Source organism: Pezoporus occidentalis, unplaced genomic scaffold (assembly GCF_034315485.1).
Source record: "Pezoporus occidentalis ecotype Australia unplaced genomic scaffold, CSIRO_AGI_Poc_V1 ctg99, whole genome shotgun sequence".
NCBI lineage: Eukaryota > Metazoa > Chordata > Aves > Psittaciformes > Psittacidae > Pezoporus > Pezoporus occidentalis.
In genome coordinates this window covers 2,215,706-2,228,546 of record NW_026916358.1, presented here as the reverse complement: position 1 = coordinate 2,228,546, position 12,841 = coordinate 2,215,706, and the positions used below count along the sequence as shown (strand labels likewise).

The 12,841-nt window shown below is 39.8% G+C and overlaps 1 protein-coding gene across 4 annotated transcripts in view; it reads left to right on the top strand.

Moving 5' to 3' along the window:
• The window catches only part of NCK2 (NCK adaptor protein 2), an 86,335-nt gene extending 74,017 nt beyond the window's left edge, over positions 1-12,318 (top strand). For all 4 annotated transcript variants that reach the window (XM_062606987.1, XM_062606984.1, XM_062606986.1 and 1 more), the window contains 2 exons: positions 622-1,343; positions 10,939-12,318. In XM_062606987.1, the coding sequence (XP_062462971.1) occupies positions 622-1,343; positions 10,939-11,133 (917 nt within the window). In that variant the 3' untranslated portion in view covers positions 11,134-12,318. The remainder of the gene's footprint in view (positions 1-621; positions 1,344-10,938) is intronic.
• Positions 12,319-12,841: the final 523 nt, after the last annotated feature.

The window sequence follows — 12,841 nt, the reverse complement described above, 5'->3', positions numbered from 1 at the left end:
ACATCAGAATTTACAGATTATAGGGGAATGTATGCAAATGGTCTTCCTGACTGTCAGGTTTATGCTTTTACAGTACATGATGAACTGTAGATGAAAGAGGTGTACATTTCAAGAGGGAGGAGTTGCAGCTGTAGGTGCCTGGGGACTGACTGGAGGATGAAGAGAGGAAAATGTAATCTGCAGAGAAACTTAAGCTTTTGTTGCTGTGATAGTTTATTTTTGTAGATTTTCTGTCATGTTTTGCTTAAGCCAAATTAAAGTCATCACTAAGATTAAAAGGCATGATCTTTTGGCTGGATTTTTAAGAGACATAACAGCAAGCTGTGCAGTGTTCCAGTGATTAGCTGTTCTTGTAATGTGAAGAAACCATTGGGTTTAAGTGTGTTAAAACTCTGGTACTTTTGTGATGGAAACTGAGCAGTTACAACACGAATTGCTGCTTAGCTAATGGTGCACCAGCAGCATGTTAATCTCTTAAAGGTGTTACTGTTTCTATGTAATGTTGCAGAAAAGATCTCCATTTAACAGTGTTGTGATGGAGCAGCGCATCGCTAAAATCCAGTGTTTGCAATCTGGGGACGAGCAGTCCAAGTGACCACGTTACATTTCTCTCTTGAACAGGTTTGGGAAAAACCAAGAGAAAGACAAGTGCGAGAGATGCCTCGCCCACCCCTAGCACAGACGCAGAGTACCCGTCCAACGGCAGCAGCGCCGACCGGATTTATGATCTCAACATTCCAGCCTATGTGAAATTTGCCTATGTTGCTGAAAGGGAGGATGAACTGTCCCTCGTTAAAGGATCCCGAGTGATTGTCATGGAGAAGTGCAGTGACGGCTGGTGGAGAGGTAGCTACAATGGACAGATTGGCTGGTTTCCTTCGAACTATGTGGTAGAGGAGGTTGAGGAGGCAACCGCAGATTCACCCAGCTTTCTCAACTTAAGGAAAGGCGCTTCCATGAGTAACGGCCAGGGCACCAAAGTACTCCACGTTGTTCAGACACTGTATCCATTCAGCTCTGTCACAGAAGAAGAGCTCAACTTTGAAAAAGGGGAAACAATGGAAGTCATTGAAAAACCAGAAAATGACCCTGAGTGGTGGAAATGTAAAAATTCCAGAGGGCAAATTGGTCTTGTTCCTAAAAACTATGTAGTAATCATTAGTGATGGTCCTGCCATTAACACTTCCCATCCACCTCAGATAAGCTACACGGGACCATCTTCTACTGGACGGTTTGCTGGAAGAGAGTGGTATTACGGGAATGTTACCCGACACCAAGCAGAATGTGCCCTGAATGAAAGGGGAGTGGAAGGAGACTTCCTTGTTAGAGATAGTGAATCTTCGGTAAGTGGTACTCAGCCCAGCAGGCTCTGTAATACCCCATGCTTGGGTCAGCAAGCATGACCACTGATAGCTTCCCTATATGTAGGCATTACCAACAAATACAATTGCTTCTTGTGAGAGTTGGTTTGTTACTGAAATGCAGTGACATTTACACTGAAATTTAATGTCTGGGTCTGTATTATCCAGGGAGTTTTAATTGGTGAACAGGCAAGTAAATATTTCAGATTTCAGTCTGACTTTTCATGTGTTCCTTATCTGCAATCCTCCTCAAATTTACAGCACTACAAGATAAAATAGTTGTTGTGAATTGCAAGTTTAGTCATTAATTTGATTTTAGAGATAATTTCAAATGAGGTCATTGCATTGGTCAGTTTTCTGCTTTTAATTGAATAGTAACATAGGTTCTTTATTGGTTAAAATTCCATTTTAATGTATTTCTGCTCTATTTACCTTATTACAACCTAAATCTAAAGTATTGTATCTAATAGTTAAGATTATGATACACAACAATGAAGGCCAAGTCAGCAGCTCACATGCTTTGTAAATTGAGCCTTGATGACATCAGAGGGATATAAGTAATACTGATTAGGGATCACTGTAATCCTGAAAATTCATATTTAAAATTACACTGAAAGGCCTTTCTTGTATGCTGAGGCCAGAGAATTCATAATTAAGGCACTCAAATTTTTATTATCCCTTGACTGTGGTTCTGAAAAGGTGACAAGATTTTAATAGTTCCCTAATATGATTTTCAAAAGCTAAGAAAAAAAATTGAATCAAATCTGAATTCGCAATTAGGGCTTTTCTGCATTTACTGCTTCAGTTGTAGGACCGTTCCCTGAAAACAAATTGTTGTTTCATAGATGTCTCCATATCTTGTTGCTTCACATATAAAAGTTAAAAATTAATAATTAATAGCACAATCTTCTAATTTGAGCATATGATAATACTAAAATCAGTTTAACATGCAGCTACAGACTTCTATCATCTTTGTGTGAGGTTTCACTGTGCATGTATCGTGGGCTATCCTGGTTTATTACATAGATTGCAAATAGAAACTAAAGCAGTGTCAACTGTTCATAGTTTGAGCCGTAATATGTTTTTTAAAAGATTTCTTAACTCTAATGGCTTCAGAAGGCTGTATTGATTGCATTCATCACTTCTGGTTAGGATTTGTGGTATTCTTTATCATAATTGCCTATAAATCAGGGGAAAACTGTTCTCATATGCTGTTCCTCATGTAAATGATTTCAGTAACTAGTCAGTAGTAGTTGCTGGCATGACTGCATGCTGGAAAGCAAAGAACTTGATTTAAGTAAAGGGTAGAACTAAGCCTGAGCTCAAATCTGGGAGTAAAGATCCTTTTATCTCCTGATAATTTTTTGGAAGTGTGTTTCACATTTCATTTGCTGATTCTGTTCTTCCTAAATAACAATTTCAGGTACTCACAGAGGTCCCAGAATGAAGTCAAAGTCTGAGATGGTATTGAGACAGGTGCATTAGGCAGTGCAAACTAAAGGGTACTCTTCAGTGGACAAGCAACTAAAAAATTTGGGCTTCAGTTTGACTTTTCACGTATTCCTCATGTGCAATGCTGAAATTTGGGATTGACTGGCACATTGGCTCTTCTGTATCCAAATACAACTTTGGAGTCTAATTTTTTAGAAAACATTAGTAGTTTATTGTTATTATTGCTGAATTTAGGGCTCTTGCTATACTGAAATTTTTACATCATGCAGAACGTTGTTGGCAAAATATAACTGTAACAGTCCCAAATATTCTATTTTTTTCTAGATCTGTATCCAATACTGTTGTTGTCTGATTAAATCTCGGGCATCTTTCCTTGATGAATTTGCTCTGAAGAAGACGTGATAGCTGTCAAACTACCCTTTTTTTGAAGCTCTGTGTCATCGAGTTCCTATTTCTGCTCTTACTTAACTGTAACCACTAACTGAAGCTAGATACAAACGAACCAAAGGAGAACAGGAAGAAAAATAGAAATTTAGAAAACATGACTGACAGAGCCTGGGAGGAATCAAGTTTGTTTAGTCAACAGAAGAGACTGAAGTGGGGCATGCAGTCTTCTATAATGTAGAACGCTACTAGAGGATTATGGTAATCATTAAATTGCAGTAGTTCAGCTGTCTCTTCAAAGTAGCATCTCGTCTGACAGGGGCAGGCAGATATACTGGATGCAGTGTACCCTTGGTGTGTCTATCCAGCAGACAGAAGCTCACTTTCAAATCTGGATGCTGCATGTGGGGTTACCCTGAGACAGTATCTATGAAGTTCCTTCTGCCTTTTTAGAAAGTTTAGAAACTTTCAAACTTTGAAGTTTGAAAGTTAATACATTACTTAAAATACAAAAATGCACAGCCATTTCTCAGCACATACCATGTCGCAGTGACCACTGTGCCATGGTTTGTTTCTTTGCTCTTAAGAGTACGCCTCTAGAGCAAACAAATTTCCTTTCAATTTAATATGACATTGTAGCATTAGACACACTTGTATTCAAAGCAGTTTCAAATTTGCTACCTGTGTTGTTGCGGAGGAAGTTTTTTTTGTGGAGCACAAAAAGATTTATGGAGAATGTGGTCTTCAAGTTGTTTCCAGCATCTAACTCTTACTGGAATCCCAGAAAACTTACTCAGTTCCTATTACAGCAAGTTTCTTATACACATGCAATAAAAAAAAAAATATGCTGAATCGAGGAACTGATCTTTTTTCTTTCTTTTTCCTTTTTTCTTCTCCATTTTTTTCCCCCCTTTTTCTAATCTCTGTCTTTTTGCAGATCTTATATTTGGATTTTTTTTTTTTAAGTAATGAGATAAACTGTAGTTATGCATGTAAAGTAAAGGCCTCCTTTGTTTTAGTACTACTAGAGAGTTTTAGGCTTTGTTATGCTTAAAGAAATATTTTACATCTCAGACTTTTGTCTGCCCTAATCTTTGTAGATCATACCATCATATAATTTGTTTATATATGTGAATTATAAAAGCGTTGGGGATACCTACTTTGTGGTTTGGGGGAAGAAGGGGGTGTTCCTGAAGTGCCAAGAGCGATGCAATAAGCAAATGGGCATAGTTATGAAGAAGATCAGAAAAGATCTATTTCAAGCTTATTATGTATGGAACAAATAAAGATGTTAGAAATAACTAATAAATTTTTGGTGGTTGCCATACTTCATATGTGTGACTAGAGGCTGTTTATGCTGTGGCTAAGAGTTACCAGGAGTGTCTGCAGGATCAGAGCAAAAGATCTTGATTAGAAAGAGCATAGCAAAGTTTGCTCATCTTTCCACCAGACCAGCACTTCCTATTCCATTGTGTTATGAATCCACCTATTAAAGCTGTGGATGCATGGGTTATTCCTTTCTGAAAAGGCCCATCAATAAAACTGTGAGTCATCCTGCTAATCCCATGCCTGATTTTTGACGTATTTTAGGATTTTCTATAGCCTTCCATCACCATAGTTACGAGAAGTTGTCTGCATTAAAGTTTTTCGTAGATTTCTTTTGAGTTTTGCTCTCGTTACTGAGCTATGAAAAGCTCTCCTTGGGTAGATGAAGGTTTGTATTATTCTGTATTCACTTGATGATACTGTCATGTTTTTCCATTTCAGATTTTAGTAGCTTTAAGATTTTACACTGTTTCTCTAGATTTTAACTTTACCAGATGTTTGTCTCACAGCTAGGTTCCTTAGCCAAAAATATTCTCCTCGGTTACACTTAGATGCTGCCATAGTGGAGAATATCCTGAAATGAACACTGTCAGGTAGCTAGTAGCCTGATTATCGTCATTAATTACGAAATACTATTATTAGAACCATAAACTTGTTTGAACCATTTAAGCCCATAGTTTATGTAACAGCCACGGTTCCCTACTGATAACATTTTTGCCACCTCTGTAATACCTAGGTCATGTCACCTTGGTTTTGGAGATGTAAAGGAGGAAACTGAAGTGGGACATACCTAGTTAGAATTAGTGCTTGACTTGTTCTTTCTGTTGCAGGCTGCTTGATTGATTAAAAACTGAAGTTGGTTGTCTCATTTAAGCAGCACTCCTGAATAATAATGCGGATTTAATCTTTGCAGTCCATGTACAGCCACTTCTTGCCCTTTTTGAATTGCAGGCTCTTTAGTGGTCAGATTTTTGTTCTCTTAGTGTAGTACCTAGCACAAGACAAACAAGTCTTGGCTGACACTGTTGGCCTGGGTTGGGTAGGTGATCGTCATGCTTTGAAGATCTAAGATTCCACTGGAGAGAAGCAAATTTGGAAGGAAAAGAGTTTTTTGTTCAGGTTCACCCTGAGAAACAAGTGTGCTTGTGAGTGCTGTAGTTAACAGGAAGCAGTAATGGGCTGTGGCTGGTGATGAGAGAGGGCAACCACACCACACTTCTAGCTTCTGAGCAGATCCTCTGCTGCAGACACTCTTAAACTTCAAAGGGAACTTCTGTTGGAACTTGCAGGCCTCTTAAGTTCTGCTGCAAGCGTCTGTGAAACTGGTGATGAGACAAACACCACTGCTTCGTAGCCCTGTGATGTCTTCCCATAAAGTAGAGATAATGTTATTTTTCTCAGGCCAGTTTTATTTATTACCATGAATGAGCTACACAATTTTTTTGGCAATTTCAGAAGCAATTATTGATTAGGAAGGAATGGCTGCCAATAGTGTCACAGATATCAAATTACAGTAACTGGTCCTAAATGGGGTCGCAGGGCATAGTATTAAGGTGATTCTGATGACTGTAGATGTAGTAAGATGACACTGAGGATTGTAGGTACGACTGGATTTGTGTCAGTCTTTGGTACGGCGTTCGGCTTCTGTGCTCTTTGTCCAGCAATAGTGACGGCAGAGGAAGGAGGCACAGGTTGAGGGTTCATATGGTTTTTGAGGTGCCAATTCTGTAGTATTCAGGGTGTCCCATATTTTCCTGTGTTTTTAATCCTGCAAGTGTTGGATAGAAGCAATGAAATGTGGCAACTGTTCAGAAACTGAAGCATTTGTCATGTTCTGTGACATGCTGTGATTGATGAGTACAGCAGAGAGGAGAAGAAAGTTTATCTTTAAAAATAAGCTAAGGAAATAGCCCAGTGGCTTGTTTTCAATTGAAGTATAGAAATTTTATTAGAGCTGCATTTGAAAATCAGTGGAGCCAATACATGTTTCTGATCTGTGTAACATTGATTTTTGGAACATGGTGAACATTGCATAGAGAATAAGGGTATTTATTTATATCTAAATGCGGTAGAAGGGGTAGAAAAAGGAATTGACACTTCTAGATGGTTCTTTTCAGCCTGACCTTAGACTTCTGAGCTGTGACTTGTTTTTTTGGCTGGGTGACCGAGGAGGAGGAGGAGGGGTGAAGGGGAAACCTGGGTATGGAAGTAGGAGGAGTTGGGGAGCTCCAAGTGATATGGTCTAGAATAGTCTGAAGAGCGAGTGCATCGTAATATCTATGGTGGAGGAAGGACATTGCCGAATGGAACTGGATTAAGAGGGAAAAAACAAGTTACAGGATCAGTAAAAGGCTTTTGAGAGGGAGTTATTTTTCCCAGCGTTGCCATCTATGATAAAATTGCCTTGTTTCATTCTCAAATGGAGATTGTAAAGAGGGAAACTACTTTCCTGATTTCACTTGTTTTTCCTTATATCATTTTATAACTTGCCTTCATGATAATGTTTTCCATATTTTTTTTTTAAAGACAGTGAAGTTTCTGACCAAAGAAGTAAAAGAAACATCTTCCTACCTGTTGTCTTCCTCACTTTGAGGGCACCAGTTAGCCTATGAACATCTTAGTCATAAGCAGGAGTTAAAGGAATCTGAAATGATTAGAAGTACTACTACACCTGGACTGAAGAGCTGCAGATGCATGACAGCTAATATTCAGTTTTCTGTTTCAGGAATTGATATAACTTCAGGTTTAGGTCTTCCCAATTAGGATACTACAGAAATACTCACAGGCTCCCTGCCACGAAGCTATGCTCTGTAGTACTGTTGCAGAATTAACAACTCTTCTATAGATTTCAGGGATTAAAGCCTACTTCTGACATGCCTTTATTTGGTGTATGTGAGGCTTTTAATCCTAGAAGAGTTAGTGTGCAAACATCCAAATGTAGCAATTAATTTAAGAGGGAGAAGGGAGAAAAATTGGCCAGCAGTTGAAACAAAATAGCTTTAACAGTAAATAAAATAAACAGACTTGGAGCAAATCCAAGGAGGACAGCAGGGAACCAATTCAAGCTGTATCGAACCAGCATACGTTGAAATGGTAACATTAAAAGCAGTAGTTTATCTAGAGATTTTTTTTTTTTTTTTTAATAAGTCTTTTTAACCATTTTGCATCTTTGTTAGAGTGGGAAGGAACCAAAATAAAGCCAAATGCAAGTCCGGTTGCCTTTGCTGTTTGGTCTTGAATCCTGTAGAAGTTACTGCGCTGAGGCCAGTAAAGGGTTTCAGGGTTTTGCAACAGCTGTTTGAGCTCTTCTATCTCTTTGCACCGGATGATGGCTCTCAAAAGAGTTAGATCAGCCTTTCCGCTATTTTTTGTACTGAATTAAATCAGATCATGAAAAGAATAAACTTTGTAACATATTCTGGAGAAAATAAGCGATAATAATATCTTCTATCTATGCATCAATCCAATTAGCAGTTCTGAGGCTGGGAAGAATAGACAGTAGTTCAGGAGAATGTTCATTCATTAACGTTATAATTAAAATGGCAGCAAAAGTATTTAATGTATTCTTCACAAAGATCTAAGTCAGGCCGGTGCCTGGGACACAGGTCAGTAGATCAGAGGTCTAAGACCTATTCCAGCGCTTCTCTGTGTGTCATTAGCACATGCTTTCTGTTCTAAAGACAGTGTTTCTTAGCAGATAAAAAGAGCTTTAAAACCATGTAATTTTGACATGCTGAAAACAACTGTGCTTTGTCAGAAGACATTAAAACTTTGGTGAGTGTGAAGTGATTATTTCACTTATTTTTAAACCTTTGTCATAACAACTTTTCCTGTTCCTAAAACAAAAAACAATGTGTTTGGTGCAGATTATGAACTTCCCACTTGTAAGTTCTTCTGTTTTAAATGAGGGCCTTTGGGTTACTGTTTTTTGTTTAACGTAGACATCACCCGTGGAAGCAGCAGAATATAAGTCAGCAGGGCTTGATCTTGGGTTTTTTGAATCGTAAGCATGTAGTTTGTATGTGCTTCCCTGAGCTCTCTTCCTAAAGAGACCTATGGACTTGTCTGTTACTATGTGTTTCAAACACAGCCATCAGCACGCTGCCCAGAGCCCATGCCCTAAATTTCTCCTCCATGAGCCCATGGTCCCAGAGTTTTGTTTGTGCAGGACTGTGGTTTATTGCCATTAAAATGGCTGCTGATTATGGCTATGGAGGTGTGCACTGAAACAGGTCCTAGGCCTGTGTGGTCATTGCTGCCTGGGGGTTGTCCACACTGTGTTTTAGGTATTAACTACATCACAGTGTTGGTGCAACCAGGCTAGCTTTAACCCAATAGGGTAGGTGTTGAAAATAAGTTAGGCTTGTTGTGCACTCTGTGCAGCCTTGTTTGTGATGCTCCAGTGGCAGGGGTTTAATATCAGAGCTAGCTGGCTTAAAATAGCAGTTTTCAAACTTGGAGTTAGGGGTGGATGACAGGCCACAGAATGTATCTTGGGTGGAGCACTGGGAGCACCAAAGATGCGCTTTTATGCACATTTCTTTCCATCCTATTCCCCCTCCCTCCCCAGCCCTCTCATCTTGGCAGTCACAGAGGGTGTTGCATGTATTTGGCTTTGGAGCTGCTCAATGCCTGAGGCAGCCTTCCTGGCCATGGCCCAGTGACAATGGACCATGGATGGAAGAAGTAATTCTTCTATGGGTGTTATGTAAAATAATTTCTAAAGAAATTATGCCTGTGAATCTGGAATGTAGTGGCTTGAGGTAGAAGTGCATCAGTCCAGAGGTGTTGGGAGCTGCTGGCTTGAGCAGTGCAAAAGGGAACAAGCTGCTGCCCAAAGCCAAGGTGCAAGCCTGGTGAGTTGGGCCAGAGCCAGATCAACAGGCATGGCAGGAGCTTTGTCTGCTGTGGGCAGGGCAAATGGAGTTGGAAGGGAAGAAAGAGAAAGGCCTTGGTGCTAAAAAACAGGTGATGGAGGGATGCAAGGGACAAGATTTTGGGATAGACAGAATGTGGGAATGTGTGGGGCAGAGACACAGAAAGACAGTGTGCCTGTGAAAATGCAGTCTTTCAGTTTACTTGGATACATATTCAGTATATATGTGACTGTCCAAACATAATATGGGGGACTCCAGAGTCTGGTTTATGTGGTTTTATGAACCAAAGTCTGGTGACAGCAGTAATGTCCGAGAGCTCCTGCTCCCCACTGATGGTCCTCTGCTGTGTCTGAGCTGCATTGGGGTGGTTCGTAAGGTGATGCTGTGAACCAGATAGCCGCTTATGGCATTTGTTTAGCCTGGGCAAGTTCAGGCTCACAGCACCAGCCTGACCAGGGACTGCAGGAAGGCTGCGTCTGACGCATTTCAGCAAGCGCCTTCAGCATTTTCTGCCTGAAGCTGAGCCTTCAGTGGGCAGAGACCCTGCGGCAGTACATCCACAGTCACATCCGGCATTACTTGCCTCCATTAAGTGCTTGCTACAAACTGGTGTGTGCTTTCGCTTTTTATTACTCTGTTTTTTCCCCTGGCTGGTGACACCCACTCCAGCCACCTCTTGCAGGGCAATGCCTGTGCTCCTATCTCTAGGACCAGCCAGCAGTAATTGCTGGCTAGAGGAGGAGTTCAGCTGAAAGCAAGGGATGATGTGGTGCAGAAAGCAGAATGGTCTTATCCCAACTGTTGGGAAGACAGCGTTGTCTTCGTTAAAGCAACTGATTGCCAAGACAAAGAGATTTATCATGTGAAATTGTTCTGTCCTGAGTAACTTAATTAGTGCTTACATTTTGTCTTTTGTGGGAGGCGGTTTGATGGTGGGGTTCATACTGTGTTTTTATTCTACAGCTTTATCCTTTTTTTACAAAAAAGGTGTACTCAATAGGAGAAATTATTCCCCATACATGTGGTAATGAAGATAAAAAGGTGAATGTGGTTTTGTCTTTTGCAATGCAAAGCAAAAATGGCCCTCTAGTGGTCACGGCTCTGAAAAAAAAAGCAGTATGTGGAATTTTCTTCATCTCATCCAAGCAATATTTCAATAATTGCTTTCTCCAGGACCTTTAGCAAGGAAATCATATGTGATGGAAGTTTTTCCCTTCTCCTTGATATTCTCCTGCTTCTAGATTGAGTAGCTAAGATAATAGTTGCAATTCAGTCATGTAATTGGCAGCTTCAGACTGTGCATCTGGGGAGCTTTCACTTAACTGACTTAACTGCATGTTAATAATGGTGGCAATTATTTATTGAATAATAGACTATTGGGTTTCTTAAGCAGCTAAAGCACCCAGCTATGGAACAAAGCCTAGCATAAATTACCATAAACTGTATGACACAGTTTGTTCCTGAAACCACAAAATTATGCCTGCATTTTGTTCACTTTTATGTAATTTTTTTCTTTTTTTTTTAATTCTTCTCAACAGCCCAGTGACTTCTCAGTATCTCTAAAGGCATCGGGGAAGAACAAACATTTCAAGGTGCAGCTCGTGGACAATGTCTATTGTATTGGGCAGCGACGCTTTAATACTATGGATGAGTTGGTGGAACACTACAAAAAGGCTCCCATCTTCACCAGTGAACACGGGGAAAAGCTATATCTTGTGAAAGCACTTCAGTGACATTGAAGATGGACTTGGCCACCTGGGCCTCTTATAACTTACAAGCCTTAGGTCCTAAATTCACTTTTATAGAGCAGAGCAATATCTGAAGCAGGCTTAAGGAATAGGCTCTTTCTAAAGTGTTTGCTCTGTCGGTTGCTGTTTGTCTTTTTTTTTTTTTTGTTTGCCTCTATTTTGTGTTCCAGTTCTGTTAATCTCTGGCCACCTCTTTTCAGGTTGAGAGTTTCCCTTGGGTGGCCGTGGCAAGCACTCACCTTCCTGGCTGAGTTCAAAACTCCCCTCTCCTGTGTACGTTTACATAGTTAGCTCAGATCAAGGAGGGGCGTTTTCAATTCAAATCAGTGTTAATCTGATCAGATTGCTCATGCAGGCAGAACTCTCCGTTCAGAGACATCGGGCACAGTCTGAATGCACTGAAGCTGCAGCTACTTAAGTGAGAGAGAGTAGACCTAACAGTTGTGGCTGTGAGTTCTGTAGCTATATCGCTTACCAAGTAGTATATTACAAAACCTCCTAGTTCCTAGAAGCACTCTTTACACTGTACTCTGCTATTACATTGCCTCTCTGACTCTTTGTAAAGAGTACACTAATTAAAAGCATTTTGTAATAGTACTTCTTAAACTACTATGGTAAGATTGTAGTAAAAGAAAACTATCTAGTGTATTTTGGTCTGTAATTGCAACAAAGAGAAATTTTATTTGAAAGTTGATTACTAGAGAAAGAATCATTGAATTGTAAAGGCTGAATGTTTTGGTAATCTACAACCAAATGTGCCATCCACATAATGCTTTTTCCTCTTGCCCTTCTGCTTGTTTGAATTAAACGATTATGTATTTAATTCTCAAAGTAATATGTATCTGTAGCTGATTGTTGACACTAATACAGAAGATTAATAAAAACTGATCTTGGGATGGGGTGGGGCGGGCTACCAACACTATATATATATTTGCTTTACAGAAAGAAATCTTCGGGTTTTACAGAGGATGGTGTGGTTGGTAGGAAGAGACACACAGAATGTTTATGAAGAAAATGCATTTTTCTCTTTTCTTTACATTTAAACTCCTTTATGGTTTAAATATACAGTCTTTAGATGGCACATTCCTGAGACTGAAGAAGGGATCGTAAGGTCTCAAAATCTTGCATACTCAGTTTTTTGGATATTGTAATAAAAAAGGTATTATGTCACGATGGAGTACTGGATTTATCCTTGGGTGGTAGTCCTGGTGTTGCTGTAGCAAGGTGAAATAGAGTGAATAATGAACTTTTTTGTCTTGGAATTTGTGTGTCCTAAAAAGAAAACTTCTGCGACTGCAGAGGACAGTTTGATATGAGACAGTGTCTGTCTAATGAGCTCTGTGTTACTTGTTTCTGTGATAAGTAAGTCTGTTCATAGTTTTAATGAAAGCTGCAAGATGGAGCTGTTTCTTGGTACCCTTTTGCTATTAAAACATGTTCCTTACCTGTTGTGTATTTCAGCCAGTGGTAGCACAACTACCTCTGTGCATAATTCCAGTGTGGGTTAAGCAGACACCAGTGCTGTCTGACTTGCTTTGGTGTAAATCATACCACTGCCAGGAGATTGCGTTGTTAAGTCTGAATGAATCGCAGTCTTTCTCAGGCCTGAGGTGCAAGTACAGTTTTTGAAGTTCTGCACACATTATGTTCTGTCTACTCTTGAAATCTTATTTCTGTAAGGTTATCTGAATTG